Raw genomic sequence first — 23,130 nt, forward strand, 5'->3', positions numbered from 1 at the left:
ACGAGGACAAGAAGGCCAAAACATGCCTTTTTACAGGGTTGAGTGTGACAACAAACACAGTTTTTAATGGGGGAGTGCAACATTTTTTGGAAGAAACGAAATCACCATAAGAAAAAAAGAAACAAAAATTACGATATCGCTTATAACGAGCACATATGCCGGTCTCTTGGAGTTCGTTATAAACGATATTTAGTGTATTTGATCTTTAAATTTGAATCTTTTCCAAAACTTTTTTAGATATGGGAAAAAACTTGGCATTGCGGCTGTTACGTTCGGGCGTTTCTTTTAACTTTTTTGCCGACAAAAACATTATAAGTTAAAAATTTTGTGTGGTATAAGGGAAGTTTATAGCAGTACATATGAGAACAAAACAATGGAAATTTGAATGTGAGTTAATGTCGGTGTATTTGCATGGAGAGCACAATCTACAAAAATAGTTTGAAGTGAAAATAATGAGCTTTACGAAATGTGATTTAAAAGTAAACTAAATGCTGGATTAACTTTGAAACAATTGTATATGTGCGTTCGGGACGTTACGTTACGGACGTTATTCTTTTTTCCGTTGAAAAAATTGTTTTTTTTTTTGCTTAAAGCGATATTGTTGTATTTTATTAGGAGATATAGTCCTTAAAACCAATGCTATTTAGAGCAAGAAGTAAGAGGGGCAAGTCAGATTACTCAAATAAATGTGAAAAGAAATATGAAATAAGAATATGTTGTATTATGCCCTTTTTGACCCAAAATTGAGAGAATTCGAATTGCATGGAGTTTTTGGCGATTTTGGTTGACTATTTCTCGGATTCACTCATATTTATCTATAATGCTTCACTGAAAAGAAATTAGATTTGCCGCTTTATAACACAAAGTTTTCGTTTGAAAAAAAAACGACATCCTTAAAATGTAGAAAAAAGTATTAAGAAGTGTAGTTAAACTTTATTTCTTTAGAATACTCAAATTGATCGATACATGAACGTCTGAGATGCAGCGAGTTTAAGTAAAAAGTTCGTGAAAATTGGCCTCTGTGAAAAATTATGGTTTTTGGCATGTTCGCCATGAAGGACTCAGTAAAAACTGGGTTACAAATAACTGTAAATGTATTTTTGTGTTAGCTATCGACTACAATTGGTTTTAACCAGTTACTTTAACCATATCCCTTTTTTCATTTCTGTCTTTTTGTGGGTAATCGATGCCATGTCCATTGTATAAAAAATTTATATAAAACATGGTTTTACTAAAGAGCCAATGTATATATAAAATCTGGGTAAATATTAAAGAATTATTTTAGCTGCGCTTCCCAATAGATCTGAAGATCCAATACTTACACAATTTTTATCTTATTCCAATAAATAGGGCATCAAGTTGTTCGATAATAAATGCATTTTAAAACAATAGCACATATTTGACAACTTTGATTGAAATACTTGTAAGAAGCGATGGTTGAATTTGGAAAAAATTAAGAAAAATTGGTGGCTTTTCAGGTAATTTCCACAGATTTAACTTCCATGGGCCCGTGGAAGTTATTGCAGACTTAATTTCGAGCCTGATCAGCAATAATTTCTATTGATGTTAGTCCAAAACCTAATTTTCCAAAAAATCTCATTGAAGCTATGTCATAAATTAACTTCCACAAAAATTTTATCGCCGGAGAAGGAAAGGCCATCCAGTTAGCGAACAGACAACAATGCAATTAAGATTTCAGGGCAACAATAATATATCATATAGGGTATTCAAAAAAGTCTTAATCATCGCAGTGCCTTAAAATTGTAAAATTTTTCAATGTCAAATAACAGTTAAAATGGCTTTAGGCATTTCTAAGTCATAATAAGAGCTAATTGAGCATATATTTTCTATACAACATTTGGGTGCAGCTACAAATCCCCTAAAACCTTTTAACCGTCATTTTACATTAAAAAATTTTACGATTTAATGACTTTACGACGCTTAAGATGTCTTAACCTGATTATGTACCTACGTATCATTTAAACAATACTTTGAACACATACCTGACATTCATGGCAATTTTCAATCTTTAAGGAATTGTGCCAGAATTCATATAAGGTCATGTAGCCACAGGGAATAAATACAACTAGGAGTGCAAGTTACTGTCGGAATTCGACCGTTCTTCAAGTTTTTTAAGACCCACGGAAAGGTTTCTAACTTAGTACATCATTTAACTTATAACGTACAAAATTGCTTACCGGAAAATCTTCTGCTTTGGAGCTAAAACGTTACTTAATTTTTTTAAATCTTTGAAGGCCTTTGGAGGATCCGTAAATTTCGACAACTTATTTGCCTAGTCTATAAATTTCGAAAACTCAATAAACATTGATCAACGTGAGTAATTCTACACGTTGCGATAACTCAATAAACATGGATAACTCGATAAATTTCGATAACTGTGAACTTTGATGATTCGATAAAATTCGCTAATTTGATAATTTTCGTGACTGCGTTCTGCTGAAAAAACGCTCATTACAGAAAGCACTAGTTAATATAATGTGAATTTTTCTACCTTTATCCCTACTTATACACTTTTCGCTATAATTCATATATGTAATACTTCTATATTGGCAGTAAGCTAACTTCTCAATGTGTAAGCATTCCGAAATCAAAGCGAGACCGTCTAGTACCGTTGTTGTGAATGCATTGTGTACGTGAGTGCCGTTTTTGTGTATGTTCTGTGTACATGTTTATTTATATGTGTTCCTTTTCTTTCGTACGTGTTTATTGATATATATGTAACTGCACTGTAATATTTTCGGTCGGTACTAGCTCTTACTGCCAATATAGGAGTATGTATATGTTATAATTACATTTATCTTAATTAGTTTTCCTTTATCATTATTTTTATACTTTCTTTTATCCCGATATTTATCTTTTTTATCTTTCATATACATACATACATACATACTCCCCTTTGTCCTTAGAAAAGTAAAGTGTTTAACTTTACCTTGGTCTTCATCTTTGTTTTTATCATTCACATCTTTGCTTCATCATCTATTCACCTAGATGAGGTGAGATGCGATGACGTAATAAGATGTAATGTGCTGTGATGACTGGTAATGCGATGCGATGTGACGTGATTTTACGTGATGTGATAGGATGTCATGTCATGTGCTGTCATATCATGTGATGCCATTTCATGTAATGCCATGCCATGTCATACGATGTCACATCATATGATGTCATATCATGTGATATCAAGTCATGTGATTTCATATCATGTGATGTCATGCCATATAATGTGATGTCATGCCATACAATGTGATGCCATATAGTGTGATGTAATGCCACGTGATAACGTGTGATGTGATATCATGTGATGTCATGTCATATCATGTGATCTAATGTGCTGTGATGTTGTGTAATGTGATTACATTCCATGTGCCGAATATTATACCGATAACCCTGTCGATAACTGTGTCTATAAATATACCGATAACAATATCCAAAAACATATAGCAAAATTTAACGATTGCAAAATCGATTAATTCATCGATAAATATCTCAATCATCAGTATCGATTATTATACATATTACAATTATTGAATCGATTATTATATCGATGACAATATCCATTGATGTATCGATAACAATGTCGATTATTATACCGATAACAAAGCGTTTATTTAACCAATAACAGTATCGATCACAATATCGATTATTTTATCGATAACAATTCCAAGTGTTATATCGATAAAAATCATCATCATTCATCCTCATCCTTTTCTTCATATTTATCTTTATCTTTGCATATTCCTCTTCACCTTTACCTTAAAGTGTTAAAATTTAGCTTGATCTTCGTTTTTGCTTTTATCTTTAGACATATTTGTTTTTGTTTTTATTCTAAACCACTAGGGAGCACTTGTTTGTGTGCATAATTTCCGTTGAATTTGCCAATTTAATCCCAACCAACCAACTGCCGCTAAAGAAGTTTCACTTCAAAAATTCAAGAAATTTTCTTATCCTTTCAGTTACCCTAATTCTTATGTATCTGTCATTGGTTTCATTTTCATCTTTATCATTAATTTTCCCTTCTTTTTTTTTGTCTTAATCGTTATCCTTTATTTCTTCATCATTACATTTATCTTTATTCTTCTTCTTCTTCTTTTTTGGCGCTGTAACCGCCTAAGCGATTTTGGCCGAGTTCAGCAAAGCACGCCAGTCGTTTCTGCTCTGTGCCAACTGACGCCAATTGGAAACGCCAAGTGAAGCCAAGTCCTTCTCCACCTGATCTTTCCATCGCAGTGGGGGCCTCACTCTTCCTCTGCTGCCACCAGCGGGTTCCGAGTTGAATACTTTCAGAGCTGGAGCGTCGGTGTCCATTCGAACGACATGACCAAGCCAGCGGAGCCGCTGTATTTTAATTCGCTGCACTATGTCCATATCGTTGTAAAGCTCATACAGCTCATCGTTCCATCGTCTGCGGTACTCGCCATCGCCAACCCGTAAATCTTCCGCAAAATCTTTCTCTCGAATACTCCATGGATATTGTCATTGTCCATGCTTCTGCGCTATATACCAGCACGGACATGATGAGTGACTTATAGAGTGTGGTTTCCTACGTCGATAGAGGACTTTACTCCTGAATTGCCTACTCAGTCCAAAGTAGCACTTGTTGGCAAGAGTGATTCTACGTTGGATTTCAATGCTGACATTATTATCGGTCTTAATGCTGTTTCCCAAGTAAACGAAATTCTCTACTTTCTCGAAATTGTAACTGTCAACAGTGACGTGGGTGCCAAGGCGCGAATGTGCTGACTGTTTGTTTGATGACAGGACATTTATCTTTATTACTTAGTTTAATTTTAAATACGATGCAACCGAAATGCGAGAAAAATTCAAACTGAACAGGCTGCAACAACAACTATACACAAATATGGAAATTTTGAAGCCACGATTTTGGCCGTAATTTTCTACCAATTTTGAAACCATAAAAGTTCTCCTCATCTATAGCAAAATACCTTTCCAATGGTTTCTCTGTTTTGAAATTAGTTCAGCAGAATCGCCAAACGAAGGCGGAAAAAAATTTATGTCAGCGTATTAATATATAGACTACAGTGCCAGTTACTGTCGAAATTCGACAGTTTTTCTAGTTTTTAAGAGCCTTGGAGAGGTTTTCTAACTTAACACGTAGCTAAACTTATAAGGTACGAAGTAACTTACCGGAAAGTTTTTTGCTTTGGAAACGTGACTACAATTTTTTATATCTTTGAAGGTCTTTGGAGGGCTTCGGCAGGACTTTGAAATGACCCGATACATTCCAGTTTATCGATAAAATTCAATGATTTGATACATATCAATAGTTCGATGAATTTCAAAAATACTAAAATCCGATAACTCAACAAAACTCGATAACTCTCGATAAATTTCGATAACTCAAAAATATATTATCCTTGGATACCATTTCAAAATTTTTAATTTTGACAGCTCCATATTAAACCTATCTAGAAAATTTCGATAACTCGTTACACTCTAATAACACGATAAAATTCGATAAGCAGTGATAACTGGATAAACTTATATAACCTTGAAATTTCGACAAATCGATATATTTTGAAAATTCCATAAACTTCGATTCCATAAACCATACACAAAAACGGAAATTTTTAAACGACGATGGTGGCGGTAAATTTGGAAACCGCTCTTTGAAAAACTCTCGTCATCTACAGAAAATTACCTTCCCAATGGTGTTCTTGGTTTTGAAATCGGTTCAGTAGAATCGCCAAACGAACGGAGAAAAAATTTATGTTAGCGTGTTAATATATACCCCCTTATTCTAGAACCCGAATTTTCGTAATTCGTAATTCGTAGCTATGCTACGGGAATGATATCACAAAGATATGCGGAGCTGTCGGGCATAGTAACCATGGGCGCATCTATGTATGTACGATTCTGGTTGAATTGTTGAACCACAAGCCAGAACTCCTCCTATGCCTGAAGAACTGGGCCCCAATCCCGTTAATGCATAACAGCTTCTTCCAGGCCATTGAAAACATGCACTTTGTTAGGTCCACCACCTGTTCTGCCTTCGGTTTTGAGAGAAAATCTCGTAACCTCCGTGATCGTTCCTGAAGTTTTTGCTGACGTAAATTTACGTGAGTCAGATTTTCCCGTCAATCACGTAATTTTCACATGTATGTATTTTAACCAAAACAAAATCGCAAACTTACTCTTTAACTTTCAACTAAAGTTTGGGTGCCAATATTATTTGCCTGGGCCCTTTAAGTATATGGGAGAATAGCAATATACAGTACGCAAAATGCAAATATTGCGATAGATACTACCGGATGACTTTCGCAAGGCAATTGCTTACTCATAGCATTGATTGATGTTTGGCCAAACTTTTGTAACAATACTTAAGTGGGCCTATTTATGTGAAATGTAATTTTAATAAATCAAGTTTCAATGAAAAAAACGTGTAAAAATTTCGTTCCCGATTCCATAATTGATACGCTGTTGTAAAAGTGTTAACAAAGCCGACATATGTATGTACCATCCCCAGAATAGGATATTTAAAACTAAAAAGTTAAAATTTTTTCGGAAAACGGCACCCTGTCCGCATTTTTAAGAAGAATTTTTACCCACAACGGTTAAGGTGAAGCTCCATAGCAGGTTTTTCAGGCGTTCAGGTTACTGGCTTTTCATGCGAGCAACTCCACACCAAGCTTTTCGCGCTTGAAGTTTCTTTACATTTTGAAGTAAATATTTGCAAACATTCTCATTACAAACACTAGTCTTTGAATTTTCTCTTTTTAAAATTTACAAAGATTGTTTTATAAAATAGTTAACGATTTAGTAGCAAATTATAGAAATTATTTTGTTGACTGATACCCAGAAGTGTTGGGATCAGTTTTCCGACAAATGAGATATCGACTATACAATTAGTATTGCAGATATATAATATTATAACGAGCCAATGTACCCAGAATGACGTTTGAAAACAATTAAAAATCAGGAGCGGTGCAGTAACCGTCAATATTGTAGAAAACTGAATTTTAATTTTAAAAGCAAAAAAAATTATGCGGAACTGAGCTGTTTGTAGAAGCAAAAAAGTAAGCAAAATGAAATTGTATTGCTTGCGTCAGTATGTTGTTCTACTTAAAAATGAGCCGTATTGAGGAAAACGGGCAGACGCTACATGTCAGCTAAGGCGCTAGAAAGGAAGCACGCATCCTCACAGTATATCAGAGTCTCTTGCTGCTTATTCAAATCCGTCGGTTACCACAAAGCTTGCAACAATCACTTTCAAGGAAGATTTTTTGGTTATATTTTTTTTACATGTATTTAATTTTTTTATTTACACCGCTCCTGGAGTGACTAGACAGTTGATTGTAGTAGTTCACAGATATACATTTATACTAACACAAGCAAACGTTAATTTGTCTCCTTTTGATTGCGGAAGGAAAACAGGGGGGTGAAATAACACAAACGGCAATAACGCAAATTTATGTTATTTCCCAATTGAATGTGAAGTAACACAAATTTGCTTTATTTCATTTCTCGTTGAGCAATAAGACCAACTTTTAGACTTAATAATTTGAGTAATAAAGCAAAACAGTGAACATATGTAGGTAGTCAGTCACCCAGTTACATTTGACAAGAAGTAATACATGAACAAATTAAATGGACGGCTTTGTAAGTATACAATTTTGAAAGTGCCCAGTGTCGCGGCGGTCCGCGTTCGAGCGCCACCCCGCGCCACTTTCGATGTCGCGCTCGTGCCTCCGCCCCCTCCTCCTTTCGCAATTATGCGCTGGTGGCATTATAACCGTTTAGAAAAAGGAAAAATAATAAAATAACACTAGTTCACTTCTGAAACTGCTTTTTTTTGTTATTGCATGCATCCCACCCATAGTGGAATTTACCAGGTGCCACTGCCTTATTTGAAAATTTGCCTATAAAATGTGACTATAAGGCAGCCGAATGTCAGAAAATAAAGCGAGAAAGCCGTTATATTAAGGTGTTCTTACACGATATGTATTTGCTTCTGTAAATGTGACATTTTCAATACATATTTAATTGCGTATGTCTGTCAAATTCAGCCCCGCAGCGAATGTCATGCATTAGTCACTTAAGAGTCTTGTACGGAAAAGTTACGTCTTAAATGAATTTGACTTGGTCATGCAGTGATCATTAATGACATTAAAGCGACAATATCTTGCAATAGACTTTTTATAAGTGACCGCTGCAAGACATTGTCTGTTATAAAGAATGTACACGAAAAAAACTGGTCGCACATAACCAAGCATAACTCGGTTAATCATAACATTAAAATAAAAATCGGTAGACACTTAAAAAGCTGGAAGCATTTTCCACCTTACTGCATCATTTCTTTTTAGTAACAAAAATCAGTGTAGAAACGAGGACCAAGAAAGAAATCGATCGCGAGTTAATATTGCGCAAAAAGCTGGAAAATCCCAGCATGTTCCATAACGACATCGCAAAAAAGCTAAAATTTCCAAAGTCTACCGTTACTTATGTGCTTAAAAAATACAATGAATGTTTATCTTTAAAAAGGAACCCTGGTAGTGGCAGAAAAAAAGGATTTGCTTGCGAAATTAAGGCAAAGGAAGTGTTATCTGCTTTTAAGAAAAATCCTGGACTTTCGGTAAGAGATGTCGGCAAAAAATTAAACATGTCGTCTTCGTATATACAAAAAGTATGCAAAACAGCAGGACTACGTTCTTACAAAGTGAATGCAGCACCTAATCGCAACGGTAAGCAAAATTTGTTGGCGAAACAACGTGCTCGGAAATTGTACGACAGTCTCATACAAAAATTTGGCTGTATTGTTATGGATGACGAATCGTACGTAAAAGCCGATTTTAAACAAATCCGGGGCCGCGAATTTCACACTGCAAATAAAAGAGGCAATGTTGCAGATAAATATAAAAACAAAAAGTTTGACAAATTTCCCAAAAAGTTTCTCATTTGGCAGGCAATTTGCCAATGCGGCTTCAAAAGTGATCCTTTTGTAAGCACTGGTACAATTAACCAAGAAATTTATGTTAAGGAGTGTCTGCAAAAGCGACTTTTACCTCTTATACGGCTTCATAAAGATCCAGTGCTTTTTTGGCCTGATCTCGCGATATGTTATTACGGGAAAATGGCTTTAGGATGGTAACATAGAAACAAAGTGTATTTTGTAGCAAAAGAGGTGAATCCACCTAATTGTCCAGAGCATCGGCCGATCGAAACCTACTGGGCCGTTATGAAATCCAAACTTCTTAAGACCCAAAAAGCTGTAAAAAACGCACAACAATTCAAAAATAAATGGCAGCTGGTTTCCAAGGAAATCACTGAAACTTCTGTGCAAGGGTTAATGAAGGACATAAAGTCAAAATTGCGATCGTTTGCTTATTACAAGGAGAATTAACTCTTTTTTAACGAATTTCAATAAAACTAAGTTTAGATGTAAATATATGTAAATATTGTTGAATTCCATTAATATATTTATGTTTTAGAACGTTTTAACTGTGACCAGTTTTTTTCGTGTACATTCTTTAAGTCTTTGATAGGAGTACACCTGCATGACATTGTCACCAGTGTCATTGTCAGCTATATGTCGTTTAGGATTCACAGCAAGTGCGACGATGTCACTAAATCCTCATTAGTGACGATGTCACCGGTGACCATTTTCGCTACTGGGAGTCTTTATTTAACTATTTAAAAATACGTTCTTTGAAAACGAAATAAACTAAACTCAGATGATTCTATCTGTGTGTCAGATGTAAATAGAAACATTTCTATATCGTATGTACGTGCATCTGCTTTGTACAGCAACAAATCTAATTTGCCTTTACACGATATGTTGGCATTTCCATATGTAAAAAGTGGCATGTATACATGCGAATATATCTCGTGTAAGAACATCTTTACTTCATCTGTTTATTGCGACATCGTTCCATGCAAACATTTTAAGGTTTTCCAGCAATGTGTTTAACATATTAAAAAGCATGCAGATAAAATTCATACAAAAGCGCTAGGTCCAATATTGTTTATTGTTTATTCAGTTTATTCAGTCTATGATTACAATCTTACAGACTAGATAAAAATAAGACTATCATAATTAAAACTAAATACTATAGATTTTGATACACAAGTAGTTATAAGAAAAATGAATCAATAGATGACTTGAAAATATTTCTTGGCAACGAAAAATCAATATTTAGACTCTTTGAGATCTTGTTAAATTCTGTCAGAGCACGGAAAATCGGATCAAAATGGTAATAGTTAGCCTTCGTAGCACGCAAGTAAAAGGGCAGAGATGAGCGTAGAAATCTGTGAGGCACATTAAAGGATATCTTCTCCAGAAGGACCGAACAATCCAAAGAGCCAACAACCCAATCAAAAACGAACATGAGCAACTGGACAATTCTTCTAGTTTCAAGAGTTTGTAGGTGAATAAGTTTACAACGGGAAAAATATGAGGGCATCGGGTCATCAAAGTTAAGGGAACTTAACGCAAAACGAACAAATTTTCTCTGCACTCTTTCGAGTCTGGCGGCATGACAGCCGTAAATGGGGTTCCAAATAATAGAAGCGTACTCTAGTTTTGATCGTACTAAAGAGTTAAATAAAGCTTTCCTGGTGTATGGATCCTTAAAGTCTTTCGCATATCTACGCAGGAAAGCCAGGTTACTGTAGGCTTTTGGAAGCACGTAAGATATATGATTGACAAACGAAAAATTTGAGTCAAAGACTACGCCTAAGTTAACAACCTCTTTCACAGAGGCCAAGCGAGTGCTAGAAATACTGTAATTAGAAAAAATAATGTTTGAAGATTTTGAGAAGGACATATGAAAACATTTATTTACGTTTAAGTGAAGCTTGTTCGTATGACACCAACTGACCAGGTTACTCAGGTCGTACTGCAGAGAAGAAACATCCGACGAGTCGTTAACTCTACGAAAGAGTTTGAGGTCATCTGCATAGAGTAAAAACCTAGAAAATTTGAAACAGGAGCCAATGTCATTTATAAAAAGGACGAACAAAAGTGGTCCGAGGATACTGCCTTGGGGAACACCCGACGTTGCCACAAAAGAGTGGGATTTACAGTTTTCGACTTCAACAAACAAGGTCCTATTAGACAGATAAGATTTTAACCATTGTAGAAAGGCAGAATGAAAGCCGATAGACTGAAGTTTATATATTAAGATTGCGTGCGACACCTTATCAAAGGCCTTCGAAAAATCTGTATAAATGGTATCCACCTGAGTACCATCTTTGAAAGCTGATACACAGAATTCAGAGAAAGATGCCAAGTTAGTAACAGTAGAGCGCCCGACAACAAACCCGTGTTGGTGCGGCTCAACAATGCTCTTGGTAACGAAAGATAATTTCTCCTTTATAATTTTTTCGAATAGCTTAGAACAAACTGTGAGTTTAGCAATAGGCCTATAATTAGCGATGCCATTTTTATTGCCAGATTTGAATACTGGAGTAATTGATGCAATCTTCCATCTATCAATGAATGTGCCAAAAGACAGAGACAAATTAAATATATGACATAAAGGAACACATAAAGATGAACTGCAATACATAACGTAGGCGCAGAGCCCATCACTATCGCATTTTAGCGAAGGTTTAAGCGTGGACATAGAAGTGCTAACATCCAATTCTGTGATTGTGAGGGAACCAAAATCAATGCGTTCTGATAATTTCGAGCGAGCGTGAGAGTTATTCGGGTTATCAGCCTCACTATCAAAGTTTGATTTGAAGAACTCAGCAAAGAATTCAACTGTGTCAGGCAAAGATTGAGAGAATTTACCATTAAGGCACATACAAGCCGGTATGTTGGAAGACCCACGCTTAGAGCGAATAAAATTCCAAAAAGCCTTAGGATTTACTTTTAGCTCAGCTTCCAGTTTACCAATATAACGATTATAAAGAAACTTATCCAGCACATTAAATTGATTAACATAATTCATATACTGATCTCTGAGAACAGCATTCGCAGTGTTGGCCTTATACAGTTTATGATATTTATTACGTTTATTCTTCAAATTTTTTAGAGTGTTATACCATGGTAATTTATGAAGTCTAGGAAGAAGAGGAGGCACTTTAATGGAAAAAACCTCTGTCAACTTAGACAAGAAAGTATCAAAACATAAGCTCACATCATTTGTTGAAAGAATATTAGCCCAGTTAATATCGCTAAGTGCATTATTCAACTCACAGAAGTTGGTAAACCGAAAATTAAAAGCCGAAGTACACGAATTGCTCGGAATAGAGGTAATCTCTACATTTTAAAGAAATAACAAGCGGAACGTGATGTTTGTCTGTCTTGTACAGAGGTAGATTACTCTCAGAAAGGTTAAATATTAAGTTTTCGTCTACAAATACTAGATCGAGCATCTTAGATAGCGAATTAAATAAAACATTAATTTGAATAAGGTTACAACATAAGAGACTATCAATAAAATTAATTTCGTTAGATCGCATGACGTTAGTAGGTGTCAAAATACCATTATTCTGTAAATCTATCCAGATAATATCAGGCAGGTTAAAATCACCAATAATACAAAAGTGGGAATCCATATTAGTGTAGCAGAGATCAACTATATTTTCAATATGAGAATTATATAAGCTATCAGAGCTACCGGGTGGTATATATGATACACAAATATATGTAGTGCCAAAGGAGCCATAAACGCTTACGCATAGCTGATCGATTAAAGAATCACGACGGAAAAGTTGATAGGCTGAAGAACGTAAGCACCGCTTTAGCGCGATTAACACACCACCACCTTTGAGGTGACCCGACTTCACAAAATCTCTATCCTTGCGGTACGTATTAAATAGTTTTAGATCGAAGAACTCTTCGTCGAAGAAGTCGCTATTGAGCCAAGTTTCGACGAATATAAAGACATCATAATCCATTCGAGATGATGCTAAGTAAATTTCTTTAGATTTCGTGCGCATACCACCCATGTTTTGGAAATAGATTTTCAAAGAAGAGTCACAGCAACTAGTTTCAGAATATATCGTGCTAGCTTTCCTTGTCTGACTTAGATTCTTTCCGAAAAAACCGAAAAGGTCGAACATTTATATTAGACGGCCAGACATTAGGGTTAAGAATCTTGTCGTAGTAAGCTGTTGAGACACCGAGCTTGAAATTAACGCTTTCAAGAGAATCAACAGAGACGCCTTTCTTTATAAGTTTATAACAGGCAAGATACTTGCTGTCGATACCAGCATATTTTGAAACATATGCGATTATATTTTGCTCAGAGACGGTGTTCTTAAAAGAGGATAAATGTACCCACTGCTTTTTTTCGACTACTTCGAGTTCGGCATTTTCATTGCGACCATAAACAATATTTCTACTCCGGCGGGCACCATTACGACCCACAGTAATCCAGCCATTCGGACTAGCAGCAGCCATAGGAGAATTAGCATCAACAGGCAGTGTACCAGTGGTACACATATTAGAGAACTGAGAACTAGCCATTTTAGGAGCCAGTGTAGTACTAGAAGTCATGTTAGAAGCTACAGAAGTCGCTAACATGTTATTAACAGCAGTAGCAGAGAAAGAATTCAGTGCAGATGACGTTTGTAGTGTAGATCCAATGTTAGCCGCAACTGGCATTGCAGCAGCGACTGTAGTAGTAGAAATGGCAGATGAATGTGATGCCGCCGTACCAGCATCACCAAAAGCAGAGACGACATGCATTACAGGTAGCGTATCCATTGCGTAAGGCTGCAAAGTCATGGCAGCAGCATTAGTAGAAGCTCGAGAGCCAGAAGGCGGAGAGGCGGCGTCGGCCACTGAAGAAACGGAGGAAACAGTACCACTAATTTGCTTTATTGTGTGAGCGGCAGTAGTGTGAGCGGCAGTTGCCATGACATTCGTCTGGTCAGCAGCAGAAAAACTCTGGTCGATTGAATTGACTGCGCGAGGGCACTTACAGTGAGAGGCATTTTGGCGAAGTTCACTAATCTCAGCAGAGAGCGATGCAAGGGCAACGAGTACATCTTCAGTGTGCAGTTTACGCAAGGCTATTAACTCAGCATGCAGTTTAGTTGTTTCATCGATTAAAAGTTTTTTGTCTGTATGGAGAGCACTAATCTCAGCGAATACACGAACTTGATCAGCTCTAATTGCTTTAAGCTCACTAAGAATAGTAGGTAGAATAGACAATTGTTGTTGCGATTCTTTAGCACTATTATTAGAAGCCGTAGACGATGACTTTGACAGCTGTTGTTGATGAGTAGAGTTGGAGATATTGCCGATATGAGCGGGAATATGCCGAGTAGTTATTAAAGACGATGCTCTCCCTATATTTTGCTAGACTTTTCATAAGTAAAAATATTTTGTGAATATTACTTTCTTCATATGAATTATATCACATTTTTTGTTTAATTCAAGGCCTATTAAACAGGTTTAGAGCATTTGTGAAAAAACAACATTTGCCTACATCTTCTACATCAAAGCGTGCCATGTGAAATACAAAAAAGATAAAAAATTTAAATTGAAAAAATGAAAGTTGTTGCAACGTTCCTTCTTAGTAAATTGGTTTGCTTCTCGAAGCATTGATCCATCCTGTGCCAGGTCCAGTAAGCAGCGGTTGTGCTGCTGAGTTGGGCGAGCGTTCCAAAAGCTGCTTTTAATTACTGGTTTTTTATGGAAAAAGGTTTCACATGCAAATAGATTTTAACAATTTAGAATTTTTGTGAGAAGAAATTAAAAATATTTGATATTTTCGAGAACAAAAAAAAAAAAAAAAAATCAAACAACTGCTATACTGATACTACCTGTTCCATGTGCCTTGGTTTAATTGTATTTTTGGAATAAACCAAGTTCTTTTTCCTTCTGTCAGTAATCTGTATTTTACATGATACAAAAAAGAATGTAGTTCCATTTAATGACGTTTGTTTTTGTTGTTAACCATTTGACTTTTAATAAAATTATGACATTTCATCAAATTCATGCTACCTGATCACTAGAAGAAATATTTTTGTTAAAGCAGAATTATCAGTGCATTCAAAGAAGAAGGAATATGATGGACTTGAAAATTATGCCGGCTACATAATTTCGAAAATGGGGTTCATGACTAGGTTTCCGAACGCATGTAGAAAGTGATCAAAATTATATATTGAGAAGTAAAGTCCTCTCTCGTCGTACAAAGATAACACTCTATAACTCACTCATCGTGCCATTCCTGGTGTACGGCGCGGAGGCACTGGGCAATGAAAACATCTGACGAAGCGGCTCTTGGAGTTTTTTTAGAAAGATTCTGCGAAAGATTTACGAACCTTTACGCTTTGGCGATGGCGAATACCGCCGACGAGTTAACGATGAGCTGTATGAGCTTTACAACGATATATAGACATAGTGCAGCGAATTAAAATTCAGCGGCTCCGCTAGCTTGGCCACGTCGTTCGAATGGACAGAAACGCTCCTGCTCTGAAAGTATTCAACGCGGGCCGCGATGCTGGTAACAGAGGAAGAGGAAGGCCTCATCTGCGTTGGAAGGACCAGGTGGAGAAGGACTTGGAATTTCCAATTGGCGTCAGTTAGCACAGAACAGAAATGACTGGCGTGCTGTTTTGGACTCGGTTAAAATCGCTTAGGTGGTTAAGTGCCAATAAAGAAGAAGAAGGAGAAAGCCCGAAAATAAAGCAGCAGAAGTTGGTTACTTATCTCAAACCCAGCGTGTGGAGGAACTTAAGAAGTTGCAGTGGGTTAATATCACTTATTTCTGTTTGCCTAGAAGCCTAGTCCTACATACTGCTGGACAATCGCAGATCAAATGCTCCACCGTTTCTTCTGTATCTGGTGAATTACAACCAAGACTAGAAATTTTGTGTTCCAGTCCTAGTCATGCAGCAAGGATTCCCACGGCCCAGTGGCCTGTGATAATGGCAGTTAGATAGATCCCTCCTGTTTATTTTGATAAGAAAAGCAGTGCGTTTTGCGCAGTAGGAGGGCCATAGACTCCTGCAGACCCTACAGGATTGTAGGTCTTTGAACCTGATGTTAGCCACCGTTTCCACTGCTGAGAGATGCGACCCTTGATATAGCTGAGAGGCACAAGAACCTCCTCTGCCTCTGAGATATTCAGAGTCGATCCATTCCTGGCCAGCTCGTCAGCATTGCCATGAATTCTGCTGTGCCCCGGCACCCAGATCAGTGCAACGACAGCTAAAGCCAAAAAGTTCTTCCTGCACTGTTATTATGCTGGAGGTGATGTTTACAGAGCCAAGTGCCTTGATCGCTGCCTGACTATCTGAGAAAAAAGCAACGCTGGTTCTCGTTAGCTTCGAGGCTAAAACGCATCATTTATGGCGAAGACCTTTGCCTGAAAAACACTGGCAAAACTTTTTTTGAGAAAAGAACACGCTATTAGAAGAATGTTGTTTAGTACGCAAAGCCACAGCAGCGGCGACAGTACGCCGCCTTGAGGCTTTCACGGAACCTATCGTAGAAAATCTACGCATTCGAATGCCTGCTATGAATACGAAGTAATTCCTCTAGCTGAATCCGAGTGAACTCGAAAATATCGTTGCCAGCTTCGAATGCTGATACGAAATCAGCAAGTGCAAAGAAATCAATAGACATTTACTACATATGTATGCCATTTTGCTCACGCTGCCCCAGCAGTCGCACTAGCCGAGTGAGCAAAGCACTAGACTGCCAATTGAAAGATCCGAGTTCGAGTCCGAGTCGTCGGGCAGCGGAGCTTTTTTTCAATTAAATTTTTTTAACCGACTTCCCAAAAAGGAAAAGGTTATCAGTTCGTCGGAATATTTTTTTTTTATGTATGTTAGCGCATAACTTTGGACCAAGTTAACCGATGTCTATAATTATTTTTTTAAAGGAAAGGTGTTACCTCACCCCATTCTAATTTGGTTTAAATCCGATAATTTCATCATGAAAAGATTAACGATAATCTTAAATTTTTATATGAGGATTGAAGTCGGTTTTGTTTTTGCTTAAAAATTACTTGTTATTTTTTTTAGTTTAGATTTTATTCTTTAAAGAGAATAAATTTTTTTTTTTAATTTTTATGATATTGAAGTAATTAGGTTTCCTTCCTAATATATTGTTAAACTCTTATTTCCTAGCTTCATAAAAAATATTCATTCATTAAATAGCGTCTAGCAGATGAATGTATATATGTACAGCGTGGCGACGAATAACTGTTACCCCGTTTTTTTTTTGAGAAACAAAAGGGTCCTTTATAGATTTTGCGAAAAAAGTATTTTATTGTTAATTTTCCACAGATTTTACTTTAGTTGTATTAGTTAGTTTTTAAATTTTAATCCTTATCTACATTTTCCAGCAGTGTAAACTTTGAGAGGAAAGTTCATTTGGCACGCAAGTCTTTTTCAGGTGTATTTTTTCTTAGGCTTTGTATAAAAAAAGTAAAAAAAAAAGAAAAAAAGTGTATAAGGTTGGTCGAATGAATGGCCGTCCTAGTCTCCAGTTCCGAGTCTTTTCGATTTTTGAGTATGAGACCTTATGTTGGACAGAAGGGGGAGTACAAGGGACTCAAAAATGGAGAAAATTAGCCTATGGTTACAGAAGATATGGAATAAATTAACTGACTATTACCTGCGTGCCAAATGAACTTTTCTCTGAAAGTTTACACTGCTGGCAAATGTAAATAAGGATTAAAATTTAAAAACTAATTAATACAACTAAAATAAAATCTGTAGAAAATTAACAATAAAATACTTTTTTCGCAAAATCTATAAAGGACTCTTTTATTTCTCAAAAAAACATGGGTAACAGTTATTCGTCGCCACGCTGTACATACTATATCATATTTGGAGTATAATAAATATTTGTTGTTAACAATAATGCAGCTTTTTCCATTATTTTTAAGATTCAGTGATTTTAATTTTTGTTCCGACAGGATAAACTTGTAGAATATTCATTACGAACGGATTCAATGAAGGCTCTCTACGAATTTCGAATTTACGTTCGTAGCCATTAGGATGTTGTGATAGCACCACGGTTGCCACTGTTGGTTGCTTCCAACGAAACTTGGTTGTTTTTCTTTAATTTTTCTAATTTGGTAGTTTTTTCTCTGGTTTGGCTGTTTTTTTTTAATAAGAAATTACCAAATTTTTTCTTTACAATAAGATTTGCTGCATGCTGAATGCCAAAATGAATAAATAAAATTTTCAAATTAGCATTTTTTAAGTAACATGTTTTATATGCGTATATAAAAAGTACATATGTGATTGAACGCACACGTATTTCAATAATTTTTGATTTCCGAAATAGCAGCTATAACTTCTACCAAAATGTAAATTAATGTTGTTTTTCCACAAAATTTTCATAAAAAAAAGCTCAATACAATTATTGAATTTTTGTTCTTTGTAATAAATAAGTGGATAACAAATTTTGTTCTTTTTTGATTTGGTTGTTTTTTCTTCGGATTTTGGTTGGTTATTTTTATAACAAGTGACGACCGTGGATAGCACTTTCGTAGATTTCACGAAAATCGAAGCTTCGATGGATTCTGTGATAGCCCTGATTAATGCGCAAATACAGATTTATTTAATAAATACAGGAAACCAAAATAGCGAACATGCTTAAAAATTTTGGGAGAAAGCTTAACATTTGCCACCTCTTAGAAGCCTTTTAACATACCAGCTAGCTCAGCAACTAGTGAAAGAGTTTTTTCTGCGTCAGGCAGAATTCTAGAAGTACGACGTACACGACTGCTTGGTGAATACCCCGACTATAAAAATTTCGAGCTTTTTAATTATATTTTTTGGAAATATTGTGAATATGCAGGTTTGTAGCCCACTCAATTTAAGTATATATAATAAAGTGCAAGTTTAAAGTAGCTCCGAATTATCGTTGGTTAGTGGGATATTTTTTTTTGTTGACGATGTCAGTCATGTTCTTCCATACAAAGTATGTTCGACGATTTTTTTATATGGATAAAATGAGAAACACCTTAAACAAAAAAATCCCAAAAATCAACGGTAAATCGTAGCTACTTTCAACTTGCACTTTATTATATTTAAATTGAATGGGCTACTTCTAAAAAGCTACGAAAGTTGATTGATTTTTTTTCAATGTTGCACAAAGAATGAAACTTGGATTTATGTGGTTTTTGTTAAAGTATTTACTATATTTTTATAAACAAATAATTAAAACTAAAAAACATTAGAAAAATTAATAGTGCGTTCATCCGTTGCTAGGCGTTTACTAAGCTTTTGTAACAATTCTTGTGTGATAAAAGTCTATTTTAGGGCTGTGTGATTATTCGATTACTCGAGCAAGTTGGTTAATCAATTATTCGGTTAATCAATTACTCGAGTAATCAAGATTTTGATTACTCAAAACGATGATTAATCCAGTTACTTGAAATATGATTGCTTAAAAAAAATAATTTTGCTCGTTAAAAGAGTTTGCTTTGGAAAATGCTTATTTTCTTTTTTACATTCTGTATATGAAAAAAATTTTTCGTTTTAATTTTTGAAAACAGAAACGTTGTTTTCAAAGTAACAAGGAACTTTAACTCCTTTATACATCTGTAAAGAGTTGAAATGTTGATTACTCATTTTACTCGAAATGTTGATTAATCATAAAGCAACTTACTTAAATATTTTTTTTTGGTTAATAAAAAATCTTGCTTACTCGAATAACTGAACTTTTGAGTAATCATAATTTCCAATTAATCGAATAATTGAGTTATTAACTTTATGATTAATTAAAATTTTGAGTAATCAATTAATCGCACAGCCCTAGTCTATTTATATAAATAAAGATTCGATTTGAAAAAAATGTTCGTGAGTAAGCGTGCGTGATGAAAAATAGGCATCGTGAGCGTGCATGAACGTGATTGAAAAAAAAATATAACAGATCGTGAGTGTGCGTGATTTACAAAACCATCAACGTGAGCGTGCGCGAACGTGAGCTAAAATCACTCACGCGCTCATCTCTAGTTCCCTTTGCTCATTCAATATTCTAATATAAAAATCCACCTAAGATTTAATTGCCATCGGTGATATTAATGCTGACCTTGTATAACGCATGGCAGAAGAATTTGCTATTAAATTGCACAGTCATAACCATCCGTGATGACAGGTGAGTCACAGATGGATTCTAACATCACAAAGTAGTTTTTGTGAAAACTGGATATAGAGGGTATTGAATATAAGCCCTAAATTTGTGTTAATTTCCTATTAGGAAAGAAAAGTGGATACACCAACTACCTTCTATTATTGTCTGTGGGGCAGTCGCGCAAATCATCAACATTGGAAAGAAGCGATTGGCACATATGTATGTAAAGCTGTGCCTTTGAAACAATATTTTAAGGTGCTAGACAAAAGTGGGCAATGCTGATTGAATTCAATGAACGATTTAGAACGTCTTGCGTGGACTTCTTTTGTTAAAGTTACTAAAAATTTTCTAGAAATTACAGTATGTCCATCAAAGTGCAGAGAATCTTGGATCATATAGCGAAGAAGAAAGGGAGTGGTTTAACCAGGACCTTAAAGCTATAGATGAGCATGATCATATGATAGCTGACTACTTGACGAAAGTCGTGAAAAAGAACGTTTTTATGTGAGCAAGCACGTAATAAATGCAGTTTTGAAAAATGAGTTTTTTTATTCTCACTTTTACTTTTTGTGTGGATCTTGTATTTTTAGTTTTTAGAAAATTTTCCCACTTAAAAAACATATTTTTTGATAGGTATACGGATTCTTTAGATATTTTTATGATCGATCTTTTTTGTTTTAGCAAAAATCGTTATGTGGCAATATCTCGAGCACTACACTTAGGATAAAAATAAGAACTATTTTTAGTGTTGACAATGGCCACACACCACTAATGATATCACGCCACCAACAACTTTTTCTGAAATTGTTGACCTGTATTATTGTTTTATCTAAGAAACGCTCTTTGGTTTGCATGATGGCAAAAGTGGAGTGCCATTTCAGTACCCATTATAAGAGAGGTATGAGGGATGTGCAATAAAAAAAAATGTAGTTTGGAATGTAAAAAGGCTATATAGTAAGCAAGTGTTTATTAAAAAAATACGTCAGACATTATCTCCACAATTTTTTTATAAGTCTTAGTTATGCAAACTTAGCATTGCATTTAGTTTTGATTCAGTCGTAATTATAGTTCACTAAATAAAAATAGACAACTTTTTGCTCTTATTTCTCGCTCTCCCTAGCCAATCAAATGTCTCTTTAACGTAGAAATCAAAATTCAACAGACTTTCAGGTAAAGTTGTGTTTGATTATGTGTGAAAAGAATCATTATGTGACACTTCTCATGTCGAGTCAAGCTAAGTATGCATAACTGAGTATAAACTTCTTTCGTTTACAAATATTTTATATTATTACTTTCGCCACTTTTTCCCAAAACAAATAGTATAATAGCCCTAAGAAAATATTTTAAATTAAGAACTGTATTTCTTTTCATAGTATTATTTGCGATTAAAATATTAACAGCCATTTTCACCAAAGCAATTTAAATTAAACATGATTTTAAATTTTTGAATTGTATATGGAAATTGACAGAAAACAAAAAATCATGTTCCATTTAAGTTGCTAATGAAACCGGCTGTTAGAGTAGGAAAATCAAAATTATAATGCAACGGAAATGAAAGCAAACAATAAATCTTATTAACCAGCTGTAAGCTCAACTTGAAAAAACTACTACTATTTGTTTTTCTTTTCCATTTTTTATTTATTTTTTCTTTTGTAGAGGATAAAAAGGGAATTGTTGATCGCAGCACTACTGTCATTTCAAAAGAGCCCGAAGGTAATCAAGTTAAAAGTGTGTATTTTAAAAAATAACAAAAAGAGTTACAGCTAAAAGCTTAAAAGCCAAAACATATGTATACCAACATCGTAAATTAACAATGTTCATCACTTATTGCAGTATGGTTAAGATTGGGCAAACAAAAATCGCTCACAATTAAACTATATAACAATTTTCAGCTGTTAACATTTATATATGTACTTGCGTCTAACTGTATTCCAATAATTTGTCAAAATTTCGCATACATTAACCCATATTCGCGCATTTTTGCACTACATACACATAAACATCAATACATATATATACATACATGCGCGAAGGAGTCGAGTCGACCAATTATCGTGTAATAAGTATTCACGCCATTTTGTGAAAGTCATATGTTTTTTCCTGGAATCAGCCAACGTCTGTGCATGATGGGGGCCTGTAGCGCTATTAATGACAATTCGGATGGGAGACACTATTAATGGTTTCTGGGAAGTCTTTGTTATTTGGATCTACGAGTCTAACGTTTATGCCTTCCGATTTTTTGCTATGTTAACGAAGTATCGAGTCCAGGTTCCACACGTCTTGGCATTCTGAGGTGCATTTACAGGAGGTTCCTCCACAGATAGACGAATGTCAAAATTCGGACTTCATCCACCGGATATCCTCCTGTTTTTGCACAAAGACGACCTTCTTGGGTGGTGACTTGAGAAAGTTGTGCCCTGTTGAAATCCTTGACCCTGGTGCACGTCGTCAAGCTAGCCTTGTTACCCCCGCAGGTGATCAGACACCTGATTCTCGGCGAAAATCGTATTAGACATTTACTGACTCTGAAAATAGAATGGGCATGAGAGTTTGAACTGCGTTTTTCACTGCGGTGAATGTTTAAGGTATGTCGCCGTTTGAATTAGACGATTTGAGATGTCGCGTAAGGGCGAGTCGATTGTCCCCACCAAAAACACTCTGTCGCAATATAAGCTTCAGTCGACCTCGGAGGCCGTTTTATGATGCTAAAGCGAATTCAATAATTTATTTCCGCCAAAGCACCCAAGACCAATGGGCAGATCGTTAGTAGTATTAGTAGAAGGTCTTATTGGCTCCTTGTCTTTAACCATTCATATATAGTTGGTTGTAGTGCTTCATAGCTACCGAGGATACATTTCGTACTTTTAAGAGCCAGTCTAACCAGGGATTACCTAATAATTTTTCCCAGTTCCCGAATAGTATAGTTCTCTATGTTGTGTTATATATCTAGTATTCACACAGCTAATGAGGATACTCTCTTGCCTTAGTTGAGAGCAAGTTCTATTGTTGCTGTATGTTTATCTAGAGACGCGTTATGCTTGCTACTATTCCGGGTATATCTGTCTTTCGTTGATACCATGCAAGTTTTTCTATAT

The 23,130-nt window shown here is 35.5% G+C and overlaps 1 protein-coding gene across 1 annotated transcript in view; it reads left to right on the forward strand.

The window, feature by feature from the left end:
• Positions 1-23,130, forward strand: part of LOC118745503 (calcium/calmodulin-dependent protein kinase type II alpha chain-like) — a gene marked incomplete at its 5' end in the record, with an annotated part of 165,068 nt that overhangs the window by 25,274 nt on the left and 116,664 nt on the right. Inside the window, one exon of the mRNA XM_036478952.1 lies at positions 21,692-21,748. Coding sequence (XP_036334845.1) covers positions 21,692-21,748 — 57 coding nt within the window. The remainder of the gene's footprint in view (positions 1-21,691; positions 21,749-23,130) is intronic.

Source organism: Rhagoletis pomonella, unplaced genomic scaffold (assembly GCF_013731165.1).
Source record: "Rhagoletis pomonella isolate Grant_MI unplaced genomic scaffold, Rhpom_1.0 Rhpom_scaffold_00009, whole genome shotgun sequence".
NCBI classification, from domain to species: Eukaryota; Metazoa; Arthropoda; class Insecta; order Diptera; family Tephritidae; genus Rhagoletis; species Rhagoletis pomonella.